This window comes from Morus notabilis, unplaced genomic scaffold, assembly GCF_000414095.1.
Source record: "Morus notabilis unplaced genomic scaffold, ASM41409v2 Scaffold518, whole genome shotgun sequence".
Lineage (NCBI taxonomy): Eukaryota > Viridiplantae > Streptophyta > Magnoliopsida > Rosales > Moraceae > Morus > Morus notabilis.
In genome coordinates this window covers 427644-446645 of record NW_010366577.1, presented here as the reverse complement: position 1 = coordinate 446645, position 19002 = coordinate 427644, and the positions used below count along the sequence as shown (strand labels likewise).

Here is a 19002-nt window from a genome sequence, read left to right as displayed (position 1 = left end):
AGTTTTCCAATGATTTTAGAAATGAGATTTTAAAGAGTATCATTTCTTAAAATGAAATATTTTAAGAAATGATATAACGCATGGTGGCCACAAAGATCGGGATGTGGGAATCGCATCCTTGGGGCAGGTCCTGAAACCCATACGGATCCACTTCTTGTTTAGTGGGAATTATGGCTCTGCACTTTTCATAGACAGACATTTTTACCGCTTCTTGTTTAGTGGTATGATGAGCTGCACACTTTCATTATACAGATGTTTTCTACTGTGAGTATTTCCTTTTCTAAAAAGGGATGACCGGTTCCGGTTGTATATCTTCAGACCGTGAGTACCTTTATTTTAAATGCTTTATAAAATTATATCATACTGGGCCTTTCGCTCACCTTTCTTATTTTCAAATGTATTAAACCCCTCTAGGAGACGCGAGGAGTAGTGCGGAGTAGGTAACTACTACCGATGACGTGGACTTAACCTTGGAAAGTGAAGAGTTATCTTTCCTCTTATCTTTTATTTCAAGGCATGTATAAAAGATTGTGGATTGTAAACTTAAATATTACTAGACTGTGGTTGATGTCACATTTACTTTTGTTCATATTCATGAATGCTAAACACCTGTGGGAATTCCTGACTTGATACCAAGGACGTGGTTTTAAACTGGTTTGGTTGGAAATTCTACCACTTTTCTTGAAATTGAATTTCTCCTGAATGCAAGGGGCTCGTTTGGAAATACCTGTATGTTTTGGATTTGAAATAAATTAAAAGTATTTGCTAATCACTCTCTCTCAAACAGGTTTAAGTTTCTAAACGAGCCTCCACGTCACTAACCCTGGTTTGGGGGCGTGACAAGACTTGGTATCAGAGCCCTTGGTTTAGAACCTTAGGGTTTGGAATTATGCATACATGAATGACATCAGGAAACCACTAAAACAGTCTAGCTTTCTTTTTAGATAAAAGAATGATGCCGCGCCGTAGAAACCCTAACCCACCGGCGATGCTGAATGAGTAATTCATGGAAGCCATGTACGCCGCCTTCCAGGGGATGGCTATTAGAGCCCAAAATGAACGTCCTGCGGAGGACAGAAAACAGAACTACTTCTGTGAGTACAAGTGTAGTTCAATTCCTGCATTCACTAGCGCGGGTGGACCCTAGGAAGCCCAGTATTGGTTCGAATCGGTGTCTAAGCATCTAAGTACCATGAGAGTACCGGATGAGTATTGGGTGGAGTTTGCAGCTTTTAAGTTTGAAGGTCCTGCAGGTGCATGGTGGAAGCATATCCGGCGAATGCATGATGTAGAAGAGATGACTTGGGAACAATTCGAAGCGCTCTTTAATGAGCAATTCTTTTCCAAAAGTTATCGAGATGAAAAGGCTATGGAATTCATGGGCCTACAGCAATGGGATATGATAGTGAGGGAATACGAAGTTAGGTTGAATGAACTATCCCGTTTTGCTCCTTCCTTGATTGAATCGGAGCGCATGAAGTGCCTAAAGTTCGAGAAAGGTCTTAAGGGTGTGATCCAGAAATCAGTGGTAGCTTTAAGGCATCGAGTCTATAGTGACTTGGTTGCAGCAGCCATCTCTGTTGAACAAGAGCATATTGCCTTCCTCCAAGATCGAGAAGCTTCAGGAAGAACCTCAGGAGGACCTCAAAGGAATAATAGAAAAAGTCGTGATCAAGGGCAAGGTAGTGGGGGAGTGCCTAGTGGTAGCAGTGGCTCTTCGGGAAGTGGGAAGAGTGGACCCTATAGCTTCAAGTGCCACCATTGTGGGGAGCTAGGGCATACCAAAAGGAACTGTCCTATCAGGGGCCAACAGGTGAACCAACAGACTCAGTAATCACCGTAGAATCAAAGGGGTATTGCTCCTAGTCAAGACAGACTTTCACAGTTCACGCCTTTCTATCAGCCCCAGTTGTCTACCCAGATGCCAATTCCTCTTGCACCGATCTTTCGTCCGCCGAACTACTCTTATTTTCGACCACAGGCTTCCGTATCAGTACAGTCTACCCCTACCGCAGCAACAATATAGGCCTGTAAACCAGAGGCCTAACAACAACAAAAGGGAAAAAGGGAAAGCACCGGGACAGATGCATACCATGGCCGGGGGAAGTTCTGGAGCTCATGTCGGAAACCCAGTCGTCGAGGGTATGATACCTATCTCTCACTCTTTTGCACGAGTTTTGTTCGACACTAGTGCTACGCATTCTTTTGTTTCCACTACTTTTGTGAAAATTTTAGGTTGGAAACCCGATGACTTAGAGACTTCAATGTTTATAAGTTCTCCATTGGGATGTGTGGAGGTGACTAGTATATGTAGGTCGTGTGTGATCATGATTGGAAGTGAGAAATTAAAGGCAGATTTGATAATCCTTCCCATGAATCAGTTTAATGTGGTGCTTGGAATGGATTGGTTGTCGAGATATGGGGCGATTGTTGATTGCCACCATATGAGAGTTACCTTGACTACTGGTTCTAGCACGACAGTAACGTATCAGGGAGGTGTTAACCCAGTTACAGAAGAACGACTACTAAGGCATAGTGTCGGAGGATGACAGAATTTAGCTTGTTTCTCATTCTTTTCGGCATTAGAGGGTGAATCCGGTATCGGCGGGGAGAATGTTAAGGTCCCCGTGGTCGATGAATATACAGATGTATTCCCTGATGAGTTGCATGGTTTACCGCCTGACCGGGAGATCGAGTTTTACATCGACTTACTTCCGGAAACAACTCTGATTTCTATTGCTCCATATCGAATGGCGCCTGCGAAGATGAAAGAGCTAAGGGAACAACTTGGAGAGTTGGCAGAAAAGGGATTCATTAGAAATAACACATCCTAGTGGGGTGCACCTGTCTTGTTTGCGAAAAAGCACGACGGATCCCTTCGGTTGTACATAGACTACCGACAATTGAATAAGGTTACCGTGAAGAACAAGTACCTGTTGCCAAGGATCGATGAGTTGTTCGATCAACTGGGAGGATCACGATACTACTCAAAAATCGATTTAAGATCCGGGTATCATCAGTTGAAGATTAGAGAAGATGATATTTCAAAAATAGCTTTCAGAACTTGCTATGGGCATTATGAGTTCTTAGTAATGCCTTTTGGATTGACGAATGCTCCTACTGCTTTTATGGATTTGATGAATCGAGTCTTCCATCCATATTTAGACCAGTTTGTGATAGTCTTCATTGACGACATCCTGGTTTATTCAAAGACTTGGAAAGAGCATGAGCAACATTTGAGGATCGTTCTCCAGACTCTTCGAGAACACCAGCTTTATGCAAAGAAGGAGAAATGTGATTTCTGGTTGACAGAAGTCAAGTTCCTTGGACATGTTATATCTGGACAAAGAATTTTAGTGGATCCTTCAAAGATTGAAACGGTGCTATAATGGGAACGACCGAAGAACGTAGCCGAAATTCGAAGCTTCCTAGGACTTGCGGGGTATTATCGACGATTTGTAAAGGATTTTTTGAGTATTGCTGCTCCAATGACTCGGTTGACTAAAAAGGAAGTCAGGTTTGAATGGGATGCCGACTGTGAACATGCATTCCAAGAACTGAGGACTAGATTAACCAGTGCACCGATTCTGACGATTCCTAATAGTGATGAGCCGTACGAGGTGTATTCCGATGCATCAAGACGAGGACTTGGGTGTGTTCTGATGCAAAATGGACATGTTGTGGCCTATGCATCTTGTCAACTAAAGCCACATGAACAGAACTACCCCACGCATGATCTAGAGTTAGCAGCAGTGATTTTTGCTCTCAAGATATGGAGATGCTACCTCTATGGAGTAAAATTTCAGATCTTCTCTGATCATAAGAGTTTGAAATATCTGTTCACTCAAAAAGACTTAAATCTGAGACAGAGAAGATGGATGGAATACATGGAGGATTATGACTTCACCTTGCAGTATCATCCTGGAAAAGTCAACGTGGTAGCAGACGCTCTCAACAGAAAGACTCCAGGAATCCTAGCATCTTTGGCATTGGAAGATTGGAAACAGAGTGCAATTGTAGGTGATTATGATCTTCAGTATTATGAGGATTCTAACCAAGCTATGGTGTACAACTTGGCTTCAACGCCAATTCTTATACAGCAAGTCAAGCAGAACCAATGGCAGGATTCGCATCTTCAAGGAATTTGGACCCGAGTTCAGAATGGAGAAAAACTGGATGAATGGAATATTCGGGAAGATGGAACGCTCTACTTCAGGAATCGCCTTGCCATTCCTCAAGTGGATGAGATAAAGAAGACAATCCTTCACGAGGCCTACAAATTGAGGTTCATTATTCACCCTGGGAGTACCAAGATGTATCAAGACCTCAAAAGGCAGTATTGGTGGAGAGGTATGAAGAAGGATGTTCACTAATACGTGTCAGAATGTGCGACTTGTCTTCGAGTCAAGGCTGAACATCAAAAACCTACTGGAGAACTACAGCCTCTTCCTGTTCCTAGATGGAAATGGGAACACATTACAATGGATTTTCTGATGGGATTGCCGAGGATTGAACATCGGCATGATGCCATATGGGTCGTTGTGGATAGGTTAACGAAGTCCGTGCACTTCATTCCCTTTCGTGCGACATATTCCAGGAAAATTCTAGCAGAGTTGTATCTGGAGCACGTTGTCAGACTTCACGGAGTTCCGTTGTCTATCACATCAGATCGTGACACTCATTTCAACGCTAGATATTGGAGAAGTTTCCAATAAGCCATGGGAACCGAACTGAATTTCAGCACTGCAGTTCATCCTCAGACCGGCGGACAATCTGAGAGAGTTATTCAGATTTTAGAGGACATGCTTCGTGCTTGCATTCTAGATTTCGGTGGAAACTAGAAGAAGTATCTTCATTTAGCTGAGTTCGCCTACAACAACAGTTATCAGAGTAGCGTTGGGATGGCCCCATTCGAAGCGTTGTATGGCAGACCTTGTAGATCGCCAGTTTGTTGGCTTGAGTCAGAAGATCGACTGACCCTTGGATCGGATGTTATCCAGGAGAATAATGAAAAGATAGCCGTGGTTCGAGAACGACTGTTAACGGCTCAGAGTCGTCAGAAGAGTTATGCTGACAGGAGGCGTAGACCCTTAGAGTTCTCAGAGGGTGGTTTTGTCTTGTTAAGAGTCTCACCGCGCAAAGGAGTTACTCGTTTTGGTGTGAAGGGAAAACTCGCGCCGAGGTACATCGGGCCATTTTAGATCACCCAACGAGTCGGTGTCATTGCTTACCGCCTCGATCTTCCTCCAGAATTGTCTCACGTGCATAATGTGTTCCATGTTTCTATGCTTCAGAAGTGTCAACCCAATCCAGAAGCCATTGTGCAATGGTATGACGTGCCGATCCAGTATGACACGACTTACAAGGAAACACCCATACAGATTCTTGACCGGAAGATGAAAAGCCTACGTCAATGTGAGATACCGTTAGTGAAGGTGTTGTGGCAACACCATGGCGTTGAGGAAGCAACGTGGGAATTGGAAACGACGATGCAGGAACGATATCCGTATATGTTCATATCATGAGGTAAATTTCAATTTCAGGGACGAAATTTCTTAAGGGGGGTAGAATGTAACGCCCTCTGGAATTAAACTTGTTTAATTATGATAATTGTGGTTTATTAGTGTGCCTAAATTTACTTTCTTAATTAATAATGAGCTTTTAAATTTATTTTAGTATTTGCAATTTCACCCTTATTTATTTTATTTATTCTTCCTTAATATTTTTCCTAATTTTCTTTTCCTTCTATTTCTCCTTTTTTTTTTTTTGCTTATTTCTTTTTCCTTTCCCTTCCTCACGTTACTCTCTCTCTCCCTCTCTTGATCTCCCGAGCTCTCTCTCCCTCACACCACACACACACACACACACACACACACACACACTCTCTCTCTCTCTCCCGTTCATCTCTCCCTCTCTCTCTCAAAGTTTCCTTTCTCAAGGGCCGGATTTAAACCAAAAACGGAGGTTTCCAAGAGGTTTTCAACATCAAAGCTTGGATCGAGGTAAAACTCTTTGAAACGTACTTTAGATTTTTGAATTTAGCTTTGTGGAACTCGTTTTAGTCGAGTTTGGTGATTTTTGGTTTAAATTTTATTTTCAAATGGAATTCGAATGGGATTTGGTGAAACCTTAATGAAAATTGGGGGGTTTTGATTCTTTGGATCCCATTTGTTGTTGATTTGAAACTGGATCTATACATTTCCCTTGAGAATATGTCGAAATCGGACCTAAAATTGCAGGTTTTGGCTTTGTTCCTCGTGAATCGGCCATTGTTCGCCTTGGAATTTTTCCCCACCGGTTGACCGGTCCGGTCGACCGGTCACCCTTCCATAGGTCGACTGATCCGATCGACCGGTCACCTTTCCACCGGCTGACCGGTGGAGTTACACTTCTCTATCACCGGTCGACCGGTTCCCACTGAAACCGACCCTAAACAGCCTAAAAACCTTGTTTTGACCATGAAATTCGATGTGGGATTGACCTAACCTCATTTGAGAACTCAAAATGAGTGGATTAGCCACATGAATTCTTGTTTTTCCATTCGATTCTCTGGAATGAATCTCCATTGTCAAAGAATCATGAAGGATATTCTTGTCTATATCCTTGTTAGCCTCATTTTAAATTATTTTGGCCAATGAAAATGTTTTAGAACAAAACATGTTTAAAGAAAATGATTTTAAAGAAATAGCATGAGAATGCTATTAAGTTTTTCCAATGATTTTGGAAATGAGATTTCAAAGCGTATCATTTCTTAAAATGAAATATCTTAAGGAATGATACAATGCATGGTGGCCTCAGAGATCGGGATGTGGGAATCGCATCCTTGGGGGCAGGTCCCGAAACCCGTACGGATCCACTTCTTGTTTAGTGGAATTATGGCTCTGCACTTTTCATAGACAGACATTTTTACCGCTTCTTGTTTAGTGGTATGATGAGCTGCACACTTTCATTATACAGATGTTTTCTACTGTGAGTATTTCCTTTTCTAAAAAGGGATGACCAGTTCCGGGTGTATATCTTCGGACTGTGAGTACCTTTATTTTAAATGCTTTATAAAATTATATCCTATTAGGCCTTTCGCCCACCTTTCTTGTTTTCAAATGTATTAAACCCCTCCAGGAGTCGCGAGGAGTAGTGCGGAGTAGGTAGCTACTACCGGTGACGTGAACTTGACCTTGGAAAGTGAAGAGTTATCTTTCCTCTTATCTTTTATTTCAAGGCATGTATAAAAGATTGTGGATTGTAAACTTAAATATTACTAGACTGTGGTTGATGTCACCTTTACTTTTGTTCATATTCATGTATGCTAAACACCTGTGGGAATTCCTGACTTGATACCAGGAACGTGGTTTTAAACTGGTTTTGTTGAAAATTTCACCACCTTTCTTGAAATTGAATTTCTCCTGAATGCAAGGAGCTCGTTTGGAAATACCTGGATATTTTAGATTTGAAAGAAATTAAAATTATTTGCTAATCACTCTCTCTCAAACAGGTTTAAGTTTCTAAACGAGCCTCCAAGTTACTAACCTCGGTTTGGGGGCGTGACAACTTTTCATAATCTACTAAATTATTTTTTATTTTTAACTAAAAATAATTAATTGCTACTATCATCAACATCAGAGAAATCTATTAGATTCTTTCATAATCCATAAGACTATTTATTTTTGACTAAAAATTAAACGACGTCTCTCATCTCTGACACATGAAAGGAATCTAGATCATAATCTATCATATTATTTTTTATTTCAACTCAAAGAGGTTATCTTCTCAATCTCTGCTATCCGAGAGAAATCTGATATATTATTTTCATAATTTATCAAATTATTTTTTATTTTCAACTAAAACATGATTGACCATTTCCGATGCCAATTGCCGAAGAGGAATCTGGTAAAGAACATAACATATTAATATCACAATCACAATGCATTCAATTTATGATACTCTAATGCATTTTATTTCCTTTAATATTGTATTAATTAGCATTATACAATACAATACTCTAATTAAACCTACCAAATATGTCCATAACATTGTTAGCGAATATATATATATATATATATATATACACATATATATATGCTCATGACGTAATAGGGGAAAAGGCAACACAAATTTTTTTTAAAAAAAAGAAGAAACAAAAATAATGGGTAAAAATGTAAATAAAGAAGATGAAAAAAAAAAGGAAAAGTGGGAGGGGAGGGGCACATTTGAAAGAAAAAAGGGAAAAATATTTGTAAAAGTGGAAAAATACTTAGCTATATATATAATAAGAAGTAAAAAGATGTTTACAGAGACTTATTTGAAAAAAAAAAAAAGGAAACATATATAAAGTGTCAAAACAATTTATCTAAGCAGGTAAGAGACACAAAATTATTTAGGGTTCAATATAAGAAGTGTAAAGATATTTAAAGGTCAAAATTGAAGGAAAAATATTTTAATGAACGATTTTAACAAATATATTTTGGATTACTGTATGAAAACAAACCAAGAAAAAAAAATTTAAGAAATAGATATCAATATACACAAGATATTTGGAGGGAAAGCAATCCAAAGAACTAGTTCACTGAAAAGAAATAAAAATAAAAGATAGAAATAAAAAAAAAAGATAAGAGGATAACAAAAATGAAAAAAGAAAAGAAAAAGAAGTAAGAAATAAAAATAAAAATTTTGCGAGGAGAAATATAAGAAGCCTGAGATAGTGAAGTAGATATCAATATACATAACATATTTGGAAGGAAGCAATCCAATAGAAAGTAAAATGAGAAGAAATAAAAATAGTAGATATAAAAAAAAAAGGATAACAATGAAAAAGTTTTTTTTTTTTATTTTAAAAAAAGGGAAAATTGTTGGGAGAACGTATGCCCCCTTAAAAACTGATTTTACTTTTATATTATGTAAGAGGATAACAAAGGAAAAGTTATTATTATTATTTTTTTTTAAATTGTAGGGGAGAAACATAAGAAAGTTTTGTACGCCCCTTTTATATTATGTAAGATGTAAGGTAAGATGTAAGAGAATAAAAGATATTATGTAAGAGATAAAAGATTAAGAGATGTATTAAAAAGGATGTAAAGGATTCTCAAGAACATAGGGGTTAGGGTAACTTATCTAATTTTAAGAAAATGAGATAAATATTCTTTTTAGAATATATGAGTTTAGATTTTAACCTCTTATTTTTAATTAATATTCTTTTTAGTCAAATACTATAATAGTTAAAGAGGTATTAATTAAAAATAAGGAGATAAAATCTAGATTTATGTATTCTATAGATAAGTTGAGCAATTTTCTTCTTTTTTTTTTTTTTTTTTTTTTTTTTTTTTTTAAAAAATTTGGGAATTTTTTTTTTTTTTTTTTTTTTTTTTTTTTTTTTTTGTAAAGTAAAGTAATGGGCCTTGGGCCTTAGAATAAGATTTAAAGAACATAATTCTCGAACAAAATAGATGAGATGCGCAGGGTGAAAAAGAAAAAGAGCAACAACAACACCGTAGCTCTGGAAAAATGGTAAACTCTCATTGATGAGCATACCATGTAATAATACTATTAGAGTTTACAATATTTATTTCTTGTATGATATATAATGTCTCATACTTCGGACATTCCTTATTTAAAAATTATACTTATCTATGAGTTGAAATGGTGATTACTGCTAACATATTTAAGTTAGCTAACTATTGTCATCCAGGCATCCTTTTCTCCCATCTTATTTGTGAGTATTTCACGTTCACTGCAACATAAATAAATAAAAAAAGTTCCAAGAGAATAACATTATTATTAGGTATGATAGGATTTATCATATATATATATATATAAGCCTTTAATTAGTTTTCTTTGTTTGTTTTAATTTACCCCTCAATATTAGAAACTCGAAAGGTACATTTTAAATTTGAAAATTATGTTTTAATTTTATTTTTTTCCACATTTTTTCAAGAAAAGAAAAGAAGGTGAAATTAAAAAAAAATACATATATTCCTAAATAACTTCTAAAAGAACATTTTACGAAAATTTTTATGTTTTCCTTAAAAAAAAAAAAAAAAAAACATTATAGGTAGTGCAGATCTATACTTTCCTCAAATACATATAAGTTTTTTTTTTGGATGTTTTAATGTTTTGATGTTTTAAAATGTTTAAAATATTTTTTAAACATTTACTTATCAATTTATTTATGTTTTCTATGACAAGTACATTTACTTATCGATTTACTATCAATAATATGTTAATTTCTTTGATGTCTCTTGAGAACTTTGTGCTCACCTTAGAAGGAAAAAGGAACTGGAATTCAGAAGACGACATGATTGATGGGTCGAGCATGAACTGCTGAGGAACTTGTTGAATCATTGAAATCATGTCCTAAAGTTTCACAAGAATATTAAATATGCACATTCATTTTAATATATCAAGTATAGGAAAGACTTTTTAAAAAAAATTTAATGAAAGGGTTAATTATATTGTCCTTGGACTACTCACATCGCTCAAATTATTCATCATGGGAAGATTCAGTGCTTCAGCAGTAGAAGTATTTTCACCCCCTTCAGGAGTTTTTCCTCCAGATTCATCTTCCTGAAAATATTTATGGATTATTGAATATCTTTCACTAAATTTAGACAAGATCCTACTTGTAATGCTTAATTGATTTGTCCCATTTCATCAATTATACTCATTTAAAAATAAGAATTCGTGTCATGATTCGAATTATAGTTCGTGGCTCGTTACAGTGTTTTCTCTAAAAAAAACACACATAAACCGAGAATAATTCTGAATCATAATTTTGAATTCATGAACCAAACGTCCACTATATTAATGACTAAAAAGATCCTAAAAGTACCTTCTGGCAATCATGACTCAAGGGAACAACTTCCTGCAAAAAATCAAGGAGTTCATCGTTCCGAATCGCCCGGGCAATGTCGCAGCGCTGCAGAGTCCGCCTCTTGCATTCTTCAGTTTGCATCCATGAGCGGAGTGTGAGCTCCATTATGAAGAGCTCACAGGCCTTTGAGAACAGGATTGGAGTATCTGCGCTGATCATCTTATTATGCAAAAAATATACTTCAAACAATTAGCATCTTATTAATAAGCCTCCATTAATCAATCAATAGGCGCCACATGATATAATATTATGGCTCTCACCTATGAAATAATCAATAGTAAAAATGGGAATCATCAAGTTATTATATAATAAACTGAAATCATCAATTAAGGCAAGCCAAATATATAATTAAATATATAAAATCAATAAGTTAATGTGCAAATTAACCTTCACATCTCCTTCAGATTTCATAATCCTCTTGACCCTCGCAAGAGGCAGTTGATGCTGGCTCTTCCCAACTGTGTAGCACACATGTGACAAATTAGTATACTTGATCAACATGCGATTATCCTTAAGGGGCCAAATTTAATACTATCATTTTCCAATTTCCACTTGCAATTCATAGTTTCGGTTGACTATGACTCTTTATTATTTTGATAAATTAGTGTATCAAAATGTCAATCTGAAATCTTATTTCGATACGTCCATCTATCTTTGGTTTTCATCTCAGTAGGTATATTATTCTACATTTTTTAAAAGAACATTCATTCATTTTTTTCATCTATCTTTGGTTTTCATCTCGGTAGGTATATTATTCTACATTTTTTTAAAAGAATATTCATTCATTTCTTTCTTCCCCGTCGACCAGTACCATCCCATACTACACACAAAAAAAACAAAAAAAAATTTACACATGTGTGCGTGTGTGAGAAAATGTCATCGTGCTTCTAGTTAGCGGCGGAGGGAGGTTCATCTCAGTGAAATCAATGCCCCTATTGAGATTTTGAATTTTTTTTTTTTTGCCCATATTTAATCAATAAGAAAGTTATAATTGTTCCTAAAAAAAAATGAAAAATTACAATTGCGCCTCCACATAATAGTGAAGATAAAATTCTACCTATGTCTCTATTTATCTCTTTTTTATTTTATATATTGTGCCCCCACTAAAACTTTTTCTCCTCTTCTATTATACTATAGCACATATATAGAGGAATACAAAGAAATTACATATCACAACATAATTGTAGCTAGGAAAAAGTATATTTACCTGTTGTGTTTTGCATCTCGAGCAATTGCTGACTCCAGAACAGCTCTAAATTTTGCTTCTGAAGTTGATTGAGATGGGACCGCCTAATTTCTTCAGCGATCTATGAAAGAAATTGTGGCCAAAAAGAGAAAAAAATTAAACAAATTACTTGTGAGTAGCATATATATAGGAATTTAATATGAAGGAAAATATATATTTGGAGATATGAGAAAAATAAATAAAATAAATTAAAACCGATGAGGGTAAATTAAGAAGCTTGACCTGTTTGGTACTCATGTTTTGCTGGTAATTATTGTAATCAGGCAACATGAAAGAACTCCTTGGCATCATAAAGTTAGGGACTTGTGGGTTGGAGTTAGAGTTGGGAGAAGATATGAAATTCATTGATTGATTCATATCCATGGCTAGCAACTTTTTTTTTTTTTTTTCCTTATCTATACTACTAAGTTTTAGTGAGGGAGAGACTGAATTTCGTGTCCTTAAATAGGGAGATCATTTATGAAGAGAGGCAAAAGTAGTACTTTTAGTAGCAGGAAAAAAAAAAAAAAAAAAAAAAAAAAAGTTCCTTTTTTTTTTTTTTTTTTTTTTTTTTTTTTTTGCATGCCTTTTGCCATATGGAAAAACGTTAGAGATTAGATTTACAAAAGAATCAAAGGGCTCTAAGTTCGAGGAGAGGAGCATTTTTAGTTGGATGTAATTTGGGTTTTATCATAGTATGCAAAAATTGCAAATTCAAGAAATCACAATTAGATGTTGTGAAGACTAGTCTACAATAATTAAGATGAAGTTCCACCATTTTTGTATAGTCACACTCGCCAATATTCGTTTGAAGGCTCTTTATGAAGATGGTAAATTTCAATTTTTGGGGTAAAATTCAAAATAAATCACGCATACGCGCTCGTCAAAGTTACAAAGTTTGTCTTCCAAAACCAAGGTTTTTTTTTTTTTTTAAATAAATGACTTGGATTCTGCAGGCAAAAAATTGACTTGGCCATTAATGGCTAAATATTTAATGCCATTAATTGCCAGAAGAATCTCATTCTAATATTTGAGAACAAAATTAAAGGGAATATGGCTCGACCTGAGGAAATCAGAAATATAGACCCAGCATATATATATATATATATAAATATAAACGGATATATATTTAAAAAAAAACTAAATATTGTTTCTTACCAATAAACAACATGTATAAACCATAAACATATAGTAATGAAAGTACGATGGAGACAAGGACCAAAATATTCATAAATTTGAATTATCATTCAATATTGCAGCTCGTGTAAATATCAGCAAAACCTTGTTAAATAATTTGATTAACCAATTAAGAGTCTATTACCCCTTAAACATTGATGAACACCTTATTCTATGATTATCAACGTTAAGTGTTAATTTATTATAATCTTTATTCCCAAGACAATGACAATGACAGCAGTAAATAGTTTATTATTTTGGCCTATTTGATACTTATTTCTTCGTAGTAGAAAGAAAGTATAAAAAAATTTATATGAATTTTTATGAGAAAAAACATTGTAAAACAAAAAATTGAGCTATGAACAAGGCCACTCTGTTGTCACATTTCAATAAAGAGAAAAAAGAACACAAAACCAAAACAATCTCTATCTCTTTACTTTCTAAAGGCCGGAACTTTAATTGGTACCTTTCATTTATTAAAAAGAGGTTGAAACAGATTTCGTCAACTTTTGCTATAAATATCATAAGGTGGACATGATTTTGTAATTAATGACTTGCCATATATGAATTTAGGTATAGCGAGACACGTTGTTCTCTAAACATGCAGCACGCATGTGAATATTTGGATTTCTTTTCTATTACTTGTTGAACGCCATTAATTTGCAAATAGAAAAGAAAACATGAATTTAAATTCTTTAGTCAAATGAAAAAAAAAAGAAAGAAAAGATTAATCCTTCGTCATCAATTAAGAAAAAATTAACCCTTCATCATCAATTCATTACTCGCCTTTCTGCATGTCTTTTCATATATAGTTTCTATTTTAACAACGCTTTTTTTTTTTTTTGTCTTTTCTGATCTATTATTTATTTTATTTTTTATTAATATTACTGATGATTTGATTCCTTAAGTTTTGATTGCTGAGCATGCAAACTTAAGTTGCTCAATTCTAGATAACTAACTAATAATTGAAGAATTTGATATATAGAAAAGAAGTCATGTTTTTTATCGTATTGAAGCTACCAATTCATAGCTAGTTATTTCCTGTTCATAAAATTTCTTCTGAATGAAGGAGCACTATAGGCCAGTTTAGTTCATTGATTCAAGTTTTTAATTCGAGTTGATATGTGATTTTATGTGAGAGTTTTTTACTATAGTAAAAAAGTTAAATGTGACTATTTCTAAGAGTTTTTTACTGTAACAAAACTCGAATCGGTGAAATGAACAAGGTCTATATGTGTTCATAGAAAAGATAGAAAAAACATGGTTAAAAACAAGGTACCAATATTGTATGGAGTTTTTAATTGATCTATTGTATATGAATTCACTTCATTTTGAGAGAAAAACATAATTTAAGTAGCTCCAGCCAAACTATATGAAAGTTCCAAATATAAGAGCCCAGGGGAAAAGGAATCCAAATATGTACATGAAGAGAGAAAATTTAATAAATGGAAATTCAAATAACTAATGTCCATCATATTATGATCAATCATTTAAGATTGTTTGCCAAAAAAGCATAGTAGAAGTAATATCACAAAGAAGGTCTTACTTCTTTTCAATTCTAAACTAACACTATCTAAAATTCCTTTACAAAATGCTTTCCTCGGTGAAAAAATAAATAAATAAATAACCCTTATATGAAATGCTAACAGATGGAGAAGAAAGAAAATAGACTTTTCAACAACTAAAACTTATATATTATTTTGAATTCAAACTTTTTATTCAACCATTTTTAACAAATTCAATATACGCCAATGATTCCAAATACAAAAGTAATTAATTTACTACAAAATGAACGTGATAATTTTACCTCTAGATCTTTTCCTGCCTCTCTCTTCATCATTCTAACAAATTCTGTAAATTCAGCTGCCTCAACCTTCATTATAAATTCTGTAAATTCTGCCAATCTAGGTTACATATAAATCATTCTTATCTCATACCTCTAATAAACTATTAATTAATCCAGTGTTAATAAACTATAAATGCTTTATAGTTTTAATTTGGGAGAAAGAGAGAAATAGGCCAAGACTTGAGATGAATTAAAATTAATAGACTAATAGTTTACATAAGTTAATAAATAGGCTAAATTACTGTTTTCGTTCATAACTTGTCTGGTTATGAACCATAACTTGACAAGTTATTGTCCATAATTCACGGTTTTTGTCAATACCTTGTATGGCTATGAACCATAACTTGACAAGTTTGTCCATAACTTATCTGGTTATGAACCATAACTTGACAAGTTATAGCCTATTAATTTCTATAACTAAAAGTTGGCCTATATACTTTCTTAAGCTTTTTATACTGGCCTATTTCCTACTATTTCCGTTTTAATTTTTGTTTGAGGCCTAATAGCTTTGATAGATCTAATTAATATCCATGACATCCATGACACTTGTTTTCTTTGTGATCTGCGAATACGGCACTTGGTTTGTATAAAGATAATTGATCATATCGACTTCTAGAAAAAGGAAATTAAATCGATAGTAGGGAGATTCAAACTTAGAACATTAATGTTTGTAGTGAGTATGAAATTATCATAGGGCCAAGTCTCTTAGCACAAGTGACATGGATTCTTTTAAAGAAACTTTTGTAATTTTTTGGTACCTCCATTGATGAAGCATGGTCATTATACGAACATATTTCAATGGTAAAACACAAATAAATAAACTCATGTAGCATACTCATAGAAACGTAGCAAAACAATGGACATTTAATTAGGATATGCATATGTACTTATTTAGATGCTGATTAGAATAATATCATCGTAAATAATTCTCTCAAATTGTTGGTATATATAATAGTCAAATTTGTCAAGTGGGATAAAATAAGTGCGACAACATAATTTATCTTTCAAGTCCTATGAAACATGACTAAAATTTACAAATATGAAATTGCTTGCTTCTTGACTTGGAGAGTTATTCATTTTAACTTAATAAAAGGCCTGCTAGTATTGGAACTAATCGTGAATGATCGTAAATAGTCTATTTATGATCTCATCTTAAATGTCACCTTTTTTGTGGCCAAGTTTTGTTTCATTTTTTACCTCATATTTCTATTTTGACAAATCCGAAATTTGCTTCTTCTTAGTACATGGACTAAAGGAGTGTACTAAATGATTCGTTTGCAATTGACTGACATAAATATTGATCTCATACTTCTTCTTTTCCATTTTGAATTACACATTTCTTGTGACGAAATGTTTAACGTAAAAGGTTCAAAACATTGTGAATGGTATGGATATAATAAGTGATGACATTTTGATAAGCACCTCATCAAAGGAGTTTGTCTCATCCACGGAATTTGTCCAAAGAGATACAGAATAGGCATTTTAAGAAACTGGTTTAAAAAACATATATGTGTGTGTGTATCAAATTGTGTAATTAATTCATTGTTTTCAACGACCATATATGATATCGTACGTGACCCATTTAAATGGGTATCACTCTTGAGTTGGTATCGCCACAGGGACAATAACGTAACGTTCCAATCCCGAGCTTTGTCTTTCTTTGACACACATATATGTGCTTAGTGGGGACAAATCATCAAAATTCTGTTAGACTCCAAATCAATTGTTTCTTACGCTCTTGCAATGTTTAGGAAAGTTGAAAATAAGCATCATGTTCTTTTTTTTTTTTCGTAGCTATAATCTTCATGAATAATGACTTGTATATCCTTACGTTTATAGGGTTAGTTGAAGTGTATTTATTTGACATTTTTTCCCGACATTATATATGCGTGCGAAATGTGATACAAGATGAGTAAATAAACCAATTGTTGTTACACACGGAAACAAAAATGATTTAAGGAAAAAAAAAAAAACAACTTCCAGAACAGTAACATGTGTATCTAAATTGTTTGGATGCAATTTCACCAAATCCATTAGGGAGCGAATTAGCCGCCCACCAAAATTTTCATTTACCTTAGATTAAAATTAATACTCGTCTATATATATATATATATAAACGATATATAGAACTGCATGCAATGAAACGATCAAAATGGCCTCAATTCGAATGTGAAATACATCAATATTGATCAATAGTTGTCTAGGAACAAATTGTACATATAATAGCATATATTCTCCAAATCAAAGAAAAAAAAAAACGGATTACATTTTCTGATTTCCATCTTTCCTAAACACCTTGGAATTTTCCTTGGTTTTCACTCCTAAGCTAAAGTAGCCCCACAAAGATGATCATCAAACATACGATTCCCTCGTCAATTTATTGCTACATTATCCATGGGTTTCAATTGTAATTACTGTACTTGCATCTAAACACAGCGAACAGATTTCTATATACATATTATCATTCAACACAAAATCATTCAATTCAATCCAATTATATGGCCAGTTTTCTGCAGATATCAATATATCATGTCTTTGCCTAATCGAATTTGATCAATATCCATAATTCATCAATCAATCAACGTGGAAGCAACAACCTCTCCTGCTCAGTAAGCGAGTGGCGGAAGTGGCACCTGTGGCCGTAGGGGCACCGTTCTCCAGAGAGGACCATCCTGCAAATCTCCGTCTTGTAGCGCGGGTGCCTGATCACCGGCCGGAGCTCCGTTATGCCGTGAGCGAACTGGCAATGCTCTCCGTAGGGACACGCCCCGGTCTGCTGCCATTTGTTGCACAGCTCCGTCTTGAACATCCCTTGGTTGTAAACATCCAACTCCAAACCACCAGATTCTTCCTCTTTCTCGCCTACACCAGGCACATACACTCTTTGCTGCGACCATGTAGCACATTGTCAAATCCATAATCCAATAATAATCAATAAAATATTAAAAAAAAAGAAATGAGAAAAGATATAGAGCAATGTTCACGTGTGAAGATAGAGTCAGAGAGCGACTCACCGTTTCAGTTCGGGAGGCGATTGGATTTGGTACAGATCTTGGACGGTTGGATGACCGACCCGGACCTTCTCGGCTCGAATTACCAGGCGAATGGCTGATAGCTTTCTGATAACCAGTGGATCGAACGGAGATGCTCTTAGGGAGTGAGACTCTCTCCGCGCTCGGCCGCTCGATTCGGTTTGTCTCCATCACGCTCGTCGGACTGATATCGGAGACGTCTTCGACACCATGTCCGTGATCGGGAGCAAGAACACCTCCGATATCGAGGCGGCGGAAGGAGTCGAGAAGCGACTGGTTTGGATAAGCACCGGAAGAGAGGAGGAAGCCTTGGAAGGCGGCCGGAGAGGAGAGGATCTTGAGGAGCTCTGTGTTGACAGATCGGAGCTCGGCGTTCTCACGGCGGAGGAAGTCGATCTCCTTGTTGAGGTTGCGGAGGTGCGTTTGGAAGAGATCGTATTGGTCGTTTAGCTGCTGATGCTCAAGAATCAGGCGCGCCTGGATGAGGCGGTGCTCGGTGGTGCTCTCGTCTTCATAGCACCCGCCGCCACCGCCGGCAGACGAGGAACGCGTCGACGGCGTGAGCGAGAGCGAGCTCGGGAGAGGCGACGACTTCGCGGGGAAAATGGATCGGTACATTGAGAAGAACTCGGCGCCGAAGTCTCTGGCTTCCGGCGAGTTCTCAGAGAAGTTCTGGCGAGTGCCTTGCGCCATGGCCAGAGGCGGTGGCGAGCTCGGAGAGGCAGTTTTGATCTCCGATGGAGGGGAAAACGCATTTTTCTCCATTTTTGATCAAATTCTTGACTGAAATCAGACAAAATCAAGATATTCAACAATCAAAAGCAAGACCGAATTTCAAAAAAAAAAAAAAGAAAAACAA

The 19002-nt window shown here is 35.6% G+C and overlaps 4 protein-coding genes across 4 annotated transcripts; 2 read left to right on the top strand and 2 right to left on the bottom strand.

Annotated features, from left to right (window-relative positions):
- The first annotated feature begins 2093 nt into the window (after positions 1-2093).
- Positions 2094-2834, top strand: LOC112094005. Its single transcript, XM_024173828.1, has 3 exons — positions 2094-2142; positions 2236-2496; positions 2587-2834. Exons 1-3 carry the CDS (start codon positions 2094-2096, stop codon positions 2832-2834), a joined length of 558 nt encoding a protein of 185 aa, XP_024029596.1.
- Positions 2835-4901: 2067 nt separating this feature from the next.
- Positions 4902-5525, top strand: LOC112094004. Its single transcript, XM_024173827.1, has 2 exons — positions 4902-5159; positions 5295-5525. The coding sequence occupies exons 1-2, from the start codon at positions 4902-4904 to the stop codon at positions 5523-5525; spliced, it is 489 nt and encodes a 162-aa protein (XP_024029595.1).
- Positions 5526-7821: 2296 nt separating this feature from the next.
- On the bottom strand, positions 7822-12473 carry LOC21409721 (nuclear transcription factor Y subunit C-3). Its single transcript, XM_010110598.2, has 7 exons — positions 12333-12473; positions 12072-12171; positions 11252-11322; positions 10823-11023; positions 10465-10557; positions 10252-10347; positions 7822-7884 (listed from the first exon to the last, which is right to left on the bottom strand). The coding sequence occupies exons 1-7, from the start codon at positions 12471-12473 to the stop codon at positions 7822-7824; spliced, it is 765 nt and encodes a 254-aa protein (XP_010108900.2).
- Positions 12474-17405: 4932 nt separating this feature from the next.
- On the bottom strand, positions 17406-18836 carry LOC21409720 (zinc finger CCCH domain-containing protein 14). The gene is made up of 2 exons (XM_010110597.2): positions 18126-18836; positions 17406-17998 (listed from the first exon to the last, which is right to left on the bottom strand). The coding sequence occupies exons 1-2, from the start codon at positions 18834-18836 to the stop codon at positions 17690-17692; spliced, it is 1020 nt and encodes a 339-aa protein (XP_010108899.2). The 3' UTR covers positions 17406-17689.
- Between the last annotated feature and the right edge of the window lie 166 nt (positions 18837-19002).